Source organism: Diceros bicornis, chromosome 18, assembly GCF_020826845.1.
Source record: "Diceros bicornis minor isolate mBicDic1 chromosome 18, mDicBic1.mat.cur, whole genome shotgun sequence".
Lineage (NCBI taxonomy): Eukaryota > Metazoa > Chordata > Mammalia > Perissodactyla > Rhinocerotidae > Diceros > Diceros bicornis.
In genome coordinates this window covers 50,554,718-50,567,374 of record NC_080757.1, presented here as the reverse complement: position 1 = coordinate 50,567,374, position 12,657 = coordinate 50,554,718, and the positions used below count along the sequence as shown (strand labels likewise).

At 34.4% G+C, this 12,657-nt stretch overlaps 1 protein-coding gene across 1 annotated transcript in view; it reads left to right on the top strand.

Annotated features, from left to right (window-relative positions):
- The window catches only part of ABCA6 (ATP binding cassette subfamily A member 6), a 56,492-nt gene that overhangs the window by 11,354 nt on the left and 32,481 nt on the right, over positions 1-12,657 (top strand). Inside the window, exons 8-14 of the mRNA XM_058561444.1 lie at positions 1,677-1,824; positions 3,423-3,591; positions 7,333-7,391; positions 11,135-11,245; positions 11,651-11,826; positions 12,036-12,155; positions 12,417-12,555. Coding sequence (XP_058417427.1) covers positions 1,677-1,824; positions 3,423-3,591; positions 7,333-7,391; positions 11,135-11,245; positions 11,651-11,826; positions 12,036-12,155; positions 12,417-12,555 — 922 coding nt within the window. The remainder of the gene's footprint in view (positions 1-1,676; positions 1,825-3,422; positions 3,592-7,332; positions 7,392-11,134; positions 11,246-11,650; positions 11,827-12,035; positions 12,156-12,416; positions 12,556-12,657) is intronic.

Sequence of the window (12,657 nt, the reverse complement as noted above, 5' to 3'; positions counted from 1 at the left end):
GAAAATTAACACTTTTTTTTGGTCATGAACATAATATATCTTCACATTCATTTTCCCTTAGTATTTGTTTTAGTTTTCAGTATAGAGTCTTGCATATTTTTTTTGATTTATTCCAAAGTTTTTGATACTTTTGATGCCATTATAAATAGCATCTATGTTTAAATTCTTATTTCTAAATGTTTGTTGTTAATGTAGAGAGATGCAACTGATTTATGTACATTGGCATTGTATTCAGTATTTTTGCTATTTTTTTAAATTAAATCTAGTATTTTTCTGGGTTTTATCTTGGGATTTCCTTATATATAATCATGTTGTCTAAAAATAATGATGGTTTATTTTTTCTTTTTGCAGTTCTTTATGCCATTTATTTACTTTTCTTGCTTTATTGCACAGATCAAGACCTCTAGTACAATGTTGAATAGAAATATGGGTAAAGCAAAAGCTTTCAACATTTCACAATTAAGCATGATTTTTGGTATTGGTCTTTGTACATCTAATTCATCAGATTAAGGAAGATCTCTTATCTTCTTAGTTTGTGACGAGCCTTTCTTTATTATAAGCACATATTGAATTTTATCAAATACTTTTTCTGAATCTATTATATTTATCACATTATTTTCTCCTTCAATCTGTTTTATGTTGAATTACATTGATGGATCTTCAAATGTCGACCCAGCCTTGCATTCCTAGAATAAACTCAACTTTGTCATGAAAAGTTAACATTTTAATTAAGTTGAGAAGTTGTATAGTGTCTATGGTGAGGAATTGGGCTTGGGAGCTGAACTTCCTGTATTCTGATTTCAGCTTTGCCACTCCTCACTCTGGTTTTTGACTTCATCTGGTTAAGCTACTCAATTTCTCTGTGTCTCAGTGTCATCATATGAAAAATGAAAAATGCAGATAAAAATAATAACGCCTTCCCCATTGGGTTATGATGAAAATTGAATGGGATTATATAAAAAGTATGTAGAACAGTGCATAGAACATGGTAGCTATTATTACATGGCAAAATTATAAATAGAAATATTTATTTGTAGTAATAACTAGAAAAAGAGGTAAATTCTCTTATCACTATCCTAATAAGATGCTTCAAAGAATTTTTCATATTCTTTCTAAAATTTGTATTTCTTTGTTGCATAGAACAGATATTTTACAATATTGCAGTGACTTTATGAAAACAAGCAAATGAATTATAATTTAAATTCCTGTTATTAGAACACTGTATTTTTTTTTCTTCTTTTTGGAGAGGAAGATTGGCCCTGAGTTAACATCTATTGCCAATCCTCCTCTTTTTGCTTGAGGAAGATTGTCTCTGAGCTGATGTCTGTGCCAGTCTTCCTCTACTTTGTATGTGGGATGCTGCCACAGCATAGCTTGATGAGCGATGTGTAGGTCCTTGCCCTGGATCCAAACTTGTGAACCCCAGGCCACCGAAGTGGAGCATGCAAACTTAACCACTATGCTACTGGGCCAGCCCCAAATATTATATTTTTTAAATCAGTGTTTCCTCCTAATATTCCTTGGACTGCTATAAAATAGAAATAGTTTCACTAATAACTTCATTTTCAGGGCTTCTTGAAAAAGCTACTTAACAAAATGATAATTCTTGCTTCTACACTGAATTATTTTTATTTATTTAATTTAAATATTTATTATTATTTTTGTTTGAACCTTAGATTATCCACCTGGATTATAATATGAATGGTGTAATTTTTCCTGACCCTTCAGGAGAATCATATATGATGATAGCGACTTTTTCCATATTGGCTTTTGATGCTCTCTTCTACTTGGTATTGGCATTATACTTTGACAAAATCTTACCCTGTAAGTAATAGGGGATTTTTCTCTGACCTCTACTGATATTGATCACATTGAAGATGTTTTTCTTAAGGTTATATAAATACATTTTTTAAAAAATAATTTTATTTATTTATTTATTCCCCCAAAGCCCCAGTAGATAGTTGTATGTCATAGCTGCACCTCCTTTTAGTTGCTGTATGTGGGACGCGGCCTCAGCATGGCCAGAGAAGCGGTGCTTCGGTGCGCGCCCGGGACCGAACCCAGGCCGCCAGCAGCGGAGTGCGCGCACTTAACCGCTAAGCCACGGGGCCGGCCCTATAAATACATTTTAAGAAATGAAGAATAACAAATATTTCCTTTCACAGGCTGGATGAGTTTTTTATTTCTACTTCATAATTTTAATGATCCCAAAGAATTTTTATGTAGAAAAGCTATTCTTCTGACTTTAATAATAATACATATTATAGATATACAATAATGATAATTTTAATACGTATTATAATTATATAGTATTAAATAATGTTACTTTTTTCAAAGATCCCTGAAAGTGTTTTCAAAGAGCGATATTTAGGATTTGTATCAGAACAAGCTGAAAAAAATTAGTTAAGATGATTTTGGCTAGTATAAGACCCTCTTAAGGTTGAAGTGCTTCCTAGTAAATATTTGTTCATTTTACAAGAATGTGGGGCAGACTATAAACTAAATGCATCTAGAAAGGACCTCAGGTGTGAAATAATCAGTGTCTTCCTCACTGCCCCCTGCTTCTGGGAGGACCATTTCAGAAGGGGAGATGTCTATCCCTTAAGGAAATAACAAAATGAAAATTACATTTTCAGCATTATTCTGAGATTTTTTCATATACTGTGCATATTTACAGAAGTATGTTACCCAGTTAGATGTACTTTTTCTTGCAAACAACCAAAAATTTCACTTATTATAAGCCCAGAAATTCTTCACGTACACCAGGATCAAAATGCTTTTTTCTTTCTTACCTTCAATAGACGGTCTTCTTGTTTTTTATGTTCCTTCTACTTTGACTGTATTTAAGGTTGTCTTATATGTTTCTATGTATTCCTGTCTTTTGATCACTTCTGGTTAATATCTGAAGGCCCTTAATAACAAATACTACTTTATTTTTTTAAATCTGGAAAATTACTATATGTTCATCCTGAAAAAATGTAACTTTTTCATGTACTTTTTATCCATGTACTATATAGATTTCAGTATTATGTTCAATTGTATTGCTGTGGTCAAATGATTTATCAAGTTCACAAACATGTTTATAATTATTTTTATGTGCCATGTTACAACTTTGCCCCAAATATTTGGTTTTATTCATTCTTCTAAATACCTTTTAGGACATATTTTATTCAAACTTTTGATTTATACTTTGTTGAAAGTTCTATTATATTGTTTAACTTCTGTGATAATATGTTATTTCTTTGAATTTTCACTGTTTACTTCAAAATCAAGTTTTCGTGTCAATAATAATAAGTTAGAAAGAAAAGAATTTCTCTGTGATGCTTAAAAGTCCAAGACATTCTGCTGTCTTCTGAACAAGGCTTCTTTGCTCACTGTTTTAATGTTACTGATCCAATATTTATTGCCTTTTGATTAATTAGATGGAAATGAACGCCATTATTCTCCATTATTTTTCCTGAACTCATCATGTTGTTTCCAACGCCAAAGGACTGATAATAAGGTCACTAAGAAAGAAATAGATCCTGAGCATCCCTCTGATGATTATTTTGAACGAGTATCTCCAGAATTCCAAGGAAAAGAAGCCATCAGGTAATGCACTTATACTAATATATGGATGTGAGGCTAATGAATTATTAACCAACAGCAACAAGGTGAGCCTAAGGCAGAATATTGAAGAAGAAATTTGTTTTTGTGAGCATCACTTTGAACTCTTCCACTGCCGTCACCAACAATGTCCCCTAACTGCTACTTGGAAGGAAAATTCTCTTTGCTTAGCTCCACATAATGTCACTGCATCACTCTCCATCCTGTCTCCCTCTTTGTTTCTGTCCCTTGTCCCCCACTTCTCTTTTATACTTGCTCTTTTCTTTCTCTGTCCCTTCCTCCTTAGTTTTGTCTGGCTTACGTGATATGATGGAAGGAGTAAGAAATTTAGAATCAGAAATTCTTAAATCTTAATACTACACTTCCCTCTCATTTTATGTGTAATCTTGGAAGAATGAATAAGTTTCTCTGAGTCTTGGTGTCCTCTATGAAACAAGAGTAGCATTTACTTTGTAGGGTTGTTTGTAATAGACTTATATGAGTTCTTAAAATATCCCTGCTCTCAGCCCCTACCTCCAGTGATTCTAACTCAGGGGATGTGGGCTTGAACCCAAGTGTCTGTGGATTTTAAAGAGCCCTGTAGATTTTTCTAGTGTGCACTAAAGTTAAAAAATTAAAGTTTTATTATTTTTATTTTTTTAATAATTTTATTTATTTATTTTTTCCCCCAAAGCCCCAGTAGATAGTTGTATGTCATAGTTGCACATCCTTCTAGTTGCTGTATGTGGGACGCGGCCTCAGCATGGCCAGAGAAGCAGTGCGTCGGTGCGCGCCCGGGATCCGAACCCGGGCCTCCAGCAGCTGAGCGTGCGCACTTAACCGCTAAGCCATGGGGCCGGCCCAGAATTAGAGTTTTAAATATTAACTGTATATTTATTTAGCAGATATTCATATAGTGCTTACTATGTACCAGACACATATTTAGTTCCCGCCAAATACTTATACGGCAGGCGCATTTATTTGGCCCGTATTACAAATGAAAAAATTGAAGTACTGAAAGGTTAAGTCTCTTGCCCAATGTCACACACTTGTAAATGGGGAGCTGAGATTGGAATCCAGTCTGGCTCCAGAGTTTATGCTCTTACCCTCTGGCTACTGTAGAGATGTCAGGAGGCAAAGGAAGATGAATAAAATGGAACTATAGCTGGAAAGTGAAATATTTCTCTCTAAGACAAAGAGCATAGGGTGAACCTATGTACCTAAGCTTCGTCCTTCTAATTCTGACCCTATTTTCTGTTAAGCTTTCTGAGAGGCAACAGCCACTCCCAACCCCAGCTCCATGGAAAACATCTACCCCAAAAAGAAAGGCCAAGTCGGGAATAATCATGAAAACTCAATCCCAATGTCATCAGTCCCTCTCTTCCAGTTGAGAGCACAAAAAATCAAATTATATTACTATTCAAATTATAATAATTTTCAGATTCAATTTTCTAAGAAAGTCTTAAGATTAGTTACATAGATCAAAAAATGTTTGTTCTTCTACTGCTGCAAAGGAGAGAAAAGTGAAATGTCCTCACCCACCCACCCACCATTCCCCGTACCCTCAACGCTGACCAATCTATGCAATGTTGACTCTGGACAACTCTGTCTCTTGGTATGGATTCTTCATTAAAGTAGAGATCTGGGGCCACTGACAAACTGGGAAAGGAAAATCATCTGATCCAAAGCCTATCCACTGAAGCTTTTGGCTCCACTGTGGGACACCTCACCCCAGATCCACACCAAAGTAGCAAAGTAGGCTTAGGTGCCCAACATTATAGCTCTTCAGTGACAAGATGCTCATATTCAGTCACCACTGAAGCAAGTTCTGGGGTTGCAAGACAGCCTAAAATTGACCTTTACTCCCCAACATTAGATGCAGGTCCCAATCCACAAGTCTTATCTCTTCTTTCTTCACAGCAACCCTTTCTTAGGACAGTGGTTGCCCTTTCCCACCACTAGACAAGTGTCAACTCTGTCGTAATCAATCCCAACATGTGAATTTGATTTTGTATGGCTATAGAAGGTACTAAGGTGTCAATTCTCTTTTCCTCAGGCAGTCTCTTCTTATATACTAATGAACTCTTCCCCTTTCCCTAGCAGCCCTTAAGCCATATGTATCTGGAATTATGGAGGAAATCTTGCAGAGTTATAACCAGAATCTAGATCTTGGTTATGTAAAAATACCTATTTTTATTCAGCACTGGCTCCCTCTCACCCATAACCCCTCCCTCAATTCTCCTTCTTCTTTGGGGGCGTTTGTACGCCCATCTGTCCATTACTGGAATTTTAGACCGTACATGCAACACTCCCAGGACATAGGCAGGATGTCTGCCCCAAGTGTAAATGGATGTCTTCATTTCTGAAATCCCCAAATAACCAGCTGCTCCTAAATGGAAGTTTATTTATTAAAATAAAACATTAAAGCCCCACTTCAATGGGTGTCCCACCACACAAAGAAAGGTGGAAATAAAATGCCCTGTCAGATTCAGCACCTTTTAAGCCTTTATCTTTTAAATTTCCCTACTCTTTGGTGTAACCCCAAGACCACCAGCATCCTGGCTGAATCAACGTCTTTACCTTTATTCTGATTCATGCTCAGAAAAGAGGGTGACTAGACTCTGTTTCCCTTTGGAAGTGAAGATGCATTGTACACGATCTTATGTAATCATGACATCTCTAATCTGTCTGGTTCCTGCCTTCGCCTGCAGCAGTTCCCTTTGAGATTCCAATGTGCATTCAAATTTGATAATCACTCATTTAGAGGTGTGTGTGTGTGATATTTGGATGAAGAAATTCAGCAAACCTTTAGATATGTGAGCTCAGGGAAAAGGATGAGGGCAACTTTACGTTGGTGTTGAAACCATGAGAACCATTGAGATCCTATTGAGAGAGTTAAGAGTGAGAAGACCTGTAATATACACAGAGAACCTGGTCGAACATCAAGATGATGTGTCGGGTGAAAGAAGAGGACTTTATAAGGAAGCAGAGAAGGAACATTTGGAAAAACAGGAAGAAAACCAATAAAGTGGAATGTCACCTTGAAGTAGACACTTTCAACAAGGAGAAAGTCATTAAGAGTGACCTGTAATCCAATAAGTAAGGATGGAAAAGTATTTATTGCATTTAGTAATTAGGAGGCCACCAATGAGTCAGTACGAAGAGGTTTACTAGAGTAGTGGATTCACAAGCCAGAGTGTAACTGAATAAGGAGAAAGTGAGAAGTGAGGAAGTGGAGATGACAAGTTTACATTTTTAATTTAAGAATTTTGTTAAGATGGGGAGGAGAGAGATTCCATTGTATCTAAAGCAGAGTTAGAGGTTAAAGAGAAGTTATCAGAGAGGAAACTATAGAAAATGCAGGTGACAGGCTCTGATTAATGAACGAGATTGGAAGGGATGGGAGATAATGGTTAAAGAGTGCAGATAAATGAACTGATCTTGAACAGGAAAAAAACCCACAAAATCTTCTAAGAATAGAAGAAGAAAGTGAGAATAATTGCAGGCACTCTACTTTTCTAAGCAAAGCCTAATAATTTAATTGTAACTTTCTAAAAAGACTCCTTTATTTTCTACCTCAGGGGAAATGATTAATCAAAAATAAGTCTTTGTCTTTTTCAGTAGATGGTAATGCCATCCCTTATTTCAGGTAACAGGCTTGACTACATCCATCACTCTAAGGGGGGTCATGATCTGTACTATTTTGCCTCTGTGTTGGCTAAGTAAGCACCCCTTTTGTCATTCCAGAATCAGAAATGTTAAAAAAGAGTATAAAGAAAAGTCTGGGAAAGTGGAAGCATTGAAAGGTAAAGAAAAAGCTCTTCATTGTTTCATTGACTTCTTTATTACAAAAAATGGGGAAAATTCAATGTGAAAAAGAAAATATAGGTAAGCAAAACAGAACGAGAAAAAAGAATACAAACAGTCTAACTCCACTACCTGGAAATTAACTATGCTTGAGAATGGATATAAAATCCTTCCAGATGTTTCACGGCTCTATTAATTTACAAAAATGAGATCATACAATGAAAAATGTGATTTTACTTTGTTTTTTAAGATGAATTTGCTATAACCAATATTTTATTTGCAATATGAGGAAAGAACACCTAGACTTAAAATTGATAGTTTTTTTGACTAGCCAGGAAATTTACATAGTTTACATGTACTGGTGACATTCATTAAAACAAAATGAGTAACACCATTGACCATGAATTAAATTTCACAAGTCAATATCCTATGACAAACATAGTTTATAATTTTGAATAAACCAACATATTTGATACTAAAAATTCTAACAAATATGGTTTTCTATAACAAACATTTAGGCAAGCATCAGAGCTAGTGGCTACATTTTATAGAGGACAGCTTGCTTTTAAAAATTAGTTAATTTTTATTGAGTTATAATTGACATATAACATATTAGTTTCAGATGTATAACATAATGATTTGATATTTGTATGTATTGTGAAATGGTCACCAAAATAAGTCTAGTTAACATCCATCCCCATACATAGTTACAAATTTTTTTCTTGTGATAAAGACTTTTAAGATCTACTCTCTTACCAACTTTCAACTATGCAATACAGTATTATTAAGTGTAGTCATCATGCTGTACATTATATCCCGTGACTTATGGATTTTATAACTGGAAGTTTGTACCTTGTGACTTCCTTAACTCATTTTGCCCACCCCCCACTGCCTGTGGCAACCACCAATCTGTTCTCTGTATGTATGAGCTTGGTTCTTTTTTTTTTTTGGTTTGTTTGTTTGTTCGTTTAGATTCCACATATAAGTGAGATCATACTGTATTTGTCTTTCTCTGTCTGATTTATTTCATTTAACATAATACCCTCAAAGTCCATCCATGTTATTGCAAATGGCAAGATTTTGTTCTTTTTTATGATTGAATAGTATTCCCATTGTACATATAGTTTGCTTTTATTAATAATGATTTTAGGAAGAATGTAAATCATTTTTTCAAGGGACAGAAGTTTTAAAAGTTAAAAAAGAAGAGCTGTAGACCCTGAGAAAGATTAAGAGTTCTCTCTCTATTGTGTTTATATTACATTTATTTTCTAACAAATGCAGCATCCCTTAACTCAATCTTACTTATTCCTTTGAGATTAGTTTTTACTTTGAGAATTTAATGTACTTGTGTCAGCAAGTTTATTCTCACTCCAGGTTTTTCTCATCAAACTCCATCTAGACCTGTGGTTTCTTTAATTTTAGCCAAGGATATGTTGGAGTATTCTTAAATTTATCATTTCAGTTTCCAGAGCACATTATGAACTGCCTTTGCACTCATCAGTAACCATGAACTTCTTTTTATGTCTAAACGTCTTCAACTTCTGCAAGAATTTCTTCTGTTTTTAAAAGTAGCAGAATCTTAAGAAAAATTGAAAGCACTGAACATCAATGCATAAAAAAATATATGAAACAGAACCAATTGGAGTTGCTCTTTTGGAAGTAAGAGTGGAAGTTGTCTCTCTCAGCCTTGTCCCCATGCAGCTAGTTCCTGCAGCAACTTTGGAACACCTTTTGGGAACACACTTTTTTGTGGGTGTGTGCTGAGGAAGATTGTCCCTGAGCTAACACCTGTGTCAATCTTCCTCTATTTTGTATGTGGGTCACCACCACAGCATGGCCACCAACATGTAGGTCCGGGTGTAGGTCCCCACCTGGGGTCAGAATCTGGGCTGCCAAAGCGGAGCGCATAAAGCTTAACCAATAGGCCACGAGGCCAGCCTCAAGGGAACACACTTTTGAAATCGCTTATCAACAGCCAACCTTTCAATGGCTAAATAGCATTCCATTGTGGCAATACCGTGATTTACTTAACTAACACACTAGGGTATGAAGTTCTGTTTGTTTCCAATATTTTCACTATCATAAAAAACACTATAATGAATATTCTTGTTCAGCCTCTGTTAAGATCATTATTTCCTGAATATAAATTTCTAGAAGCAGAATTATTCATTATTCAAAGGGGCTGCAGTTTTAAGATTCTTGATTCAAATTTCAAATTGTTTCCTTCCAAAGTTATAAAAATTCATACTCCCACAAGCAATAATTAACCACAACAACAATAATAACACCGATGATGATAGCAACAAACACTTAAAGTTCATTGAGCACTTAATGTGTGCCGGGGACTATGCTCAGTGGTTTACGTGTACTTTTTTTTTGTTTAGTCCTATGAGATATATAATATCTCTCCCATTTTGCGGATGAGGAAACTGAGGCTTACATTTCTTTTTTTCAGTTAAATGGGGCAGTTCCAGGATAGCTAGTGTCATTTTTCTCTTATTCTTGAAAATATTTATTTTTCCTTCTAAACAAAACTCATAAAATTTGTTAATGTACTTTTTTAGTTGTCCCAATATTATTTATTAATTAATTCATCTTTTTTGGTGAACTTGAAAGGTTGTTTCATTAATATATTTCTTATGTTTACCTTGGTCCATTTTAGGCTTCTATTCTATTTCACTGATCAGTGTACCGTGGACCAGTAACATATTATTTTAATTATTGTATTTACTCCACTGGTATTACTGTATTAGTAACATATTATTTTAATTTTTATAGTTCTCCAATGTATTTTAATATCTTGTGGCCAAGACTAATTTCTTACTATTCTTCAATTTTTCTTAATGATTTGAGTTTATTCTTCCAATGATCTTTAGAATCTTTTAGTCAAATTATAAATGAAAGTTTTAATGGATTGGATTAAAATAGGAAGAATTTTCTCATTACATATCACTATTATTGCCAGCACATTTAATAGCTGACTAAACCGAATCTTATAGAGTTTAGTTTGTCCAAGATCACTCAGACAGAAAATAGATGAACTGGAATTTCAGCCTAGTCCCTAATTAATTTCAGTAATGCTTGAAAATAGGTCACATAATTTAATCGAAAGGACCTGATCTTTTAGATATAACGTATTACATACAAGATTCTTAAGAATTTTATCTTACTCTGTCCAACAAATTTCCATAATAAAGTTTGATTTTCACTTGATGGTAAAGCAAACAAAAATAATACCTCAAATATTCTTAGCTAAATGATTTTTGCTATTGACATGTAAATGCAAAAAGTTTATAACAAAAGAATAGAAAAATGGGCATGGGGAACTATAAATTTTTGGTGAATATATTTTAGAAGGTTATTAATGCCTTGGAAAATGTTTATGATTTAATATTTGAAAAGGCAGACTAGAAAAGAATAGAGTATGATCAATGTTTGTAAATATATATGTACATTTACATATTCATATATGCAGATGCATACACACTGGAAATAAGTGTATTACAATGTTAATATTTAGAATTATGCTTAATTTTATCCTCTTAAGTGATTATATTTATTTTTCAAGTATTCTACAGTAAGTATGTTATTTTAGCAACCAGAAAATATTGAATATTATATATTTTAAACTACTGAAATGCTTGAGAATACACAACTAAAATAGATTGTCTTATTCTATTTTTAGAACCAGCCTTGTCTAATGTGCCTCATTTATAACATTAATATTTTATTCTAAAAACAGGCTTGCTCTTTGACATATATGAAGGTCAAATCACAGCAATTCTGGGTCATAGTGGAGCTGGCAAATCTTCATTACTAAACATCCTTAATGGGTCGTCTGTTCCAACAGAAGGTGAGCAAAAACAAATTTTTTAAAGGCAAGATGTCTGATAATAGAATGAGGTGACGGGTATGCCTCTCTCATTTTAAGGTTTAAATTTGACTGCTTAAGAGAAAATAATGTTTGTTTATCTAAAGTTGTTTATCAGAACTATATGATTTTGAATATATATTTTCTTTCCCAAATTTTTATGAAAATCATTATCTTTTTCCATTGCTGTGTGATGTTCCAGGGGAAATATACACTACTCTGGGCATATATTTATGTTAAGAATAATTAGTAGTTGTTAATAAGTTATGAAGTCATCATTTTAGATATTTGCGAATATATGCCAATATTTTCCTGAATAAGATCTCCAAGCATTAATAAAATGTATTATCTTGCCAATGTTAAATTATTTTTAACTTCTATTCTTAGGATCACTTACCATCTATAACAAAAATCTTTCTGAAATGCAAGACTTAGAGGAAATCAGAAAGATAACCGGCATTTGTCCTCAATTCAATGTTCAATTTGACATCCTCACTGTGAAGGAAAACCTCAGGCTATTCGCTAAAATAAAAGGGATTGAGCCACGGGAAGTGGAGCGAGAGGTAGATAGACGTGCTTGGATTGATTGAACTGCCACCATTTACCAAGTTAAATCACGACCACAGAATTCCCCTCAGTGGTTTACCACCCTGTTATGAATAAAATTTAGCCAATAAGGCCCTATTAAAAACATCTGCTGCTGTAATGAACAGTTAAAATTGCATACCATGAATCCTCTTGGATTTTAAGCTTTCTCTATTTTCTTGTATAGGTACAAAAAGTTTTGTTGGAATTGGACATGCAAAACATTCAAGATAACCTTGCTGAACATTTAAGTGAAGGCCAGAAAAGAAAGCTGACCTTTGGGATTGCCATTTTAGGAGATCCTCAAGTAAGTGAGATCACGCATGTGGAGGAATGCAGATTGAATATCAACAAAAAGTCAAGCTCTTCTTTTACCACTGAAAGTAGTAGAGCTTTCACTGTAATGTATCGAGAGAGAACCTGGCATGTTTAACTATGAATCTAAGTATATTGGACATAAATGGTTCGATAGTTATTTATTTATTGGTTTTTATTGTTGTCCATACTGTCATGTGGAAACAATTAACGTGAGAGAGAGACATATTTTATATATCTTCATCCTCTGCAGGTTTTGCTATTAGATGAACCAACTGCTGGATTGGATCCCTTTTCAAGGCACCGAGTATGGAGCTTCCTCAAGGAGCGCAAAGCAGACCGTGTAATCCTCTTGACTACCAATTTCATGGATGAGGCTGACATCCTGGCTGGTAATTGTTGGTTTTATCTCAGTGTCACAATAACGAATTTTGTAAATGTTTATTCCCAGGGCAAAAGCCTTGCTCTCAGTGTGCCTGCATTCCATAACATTC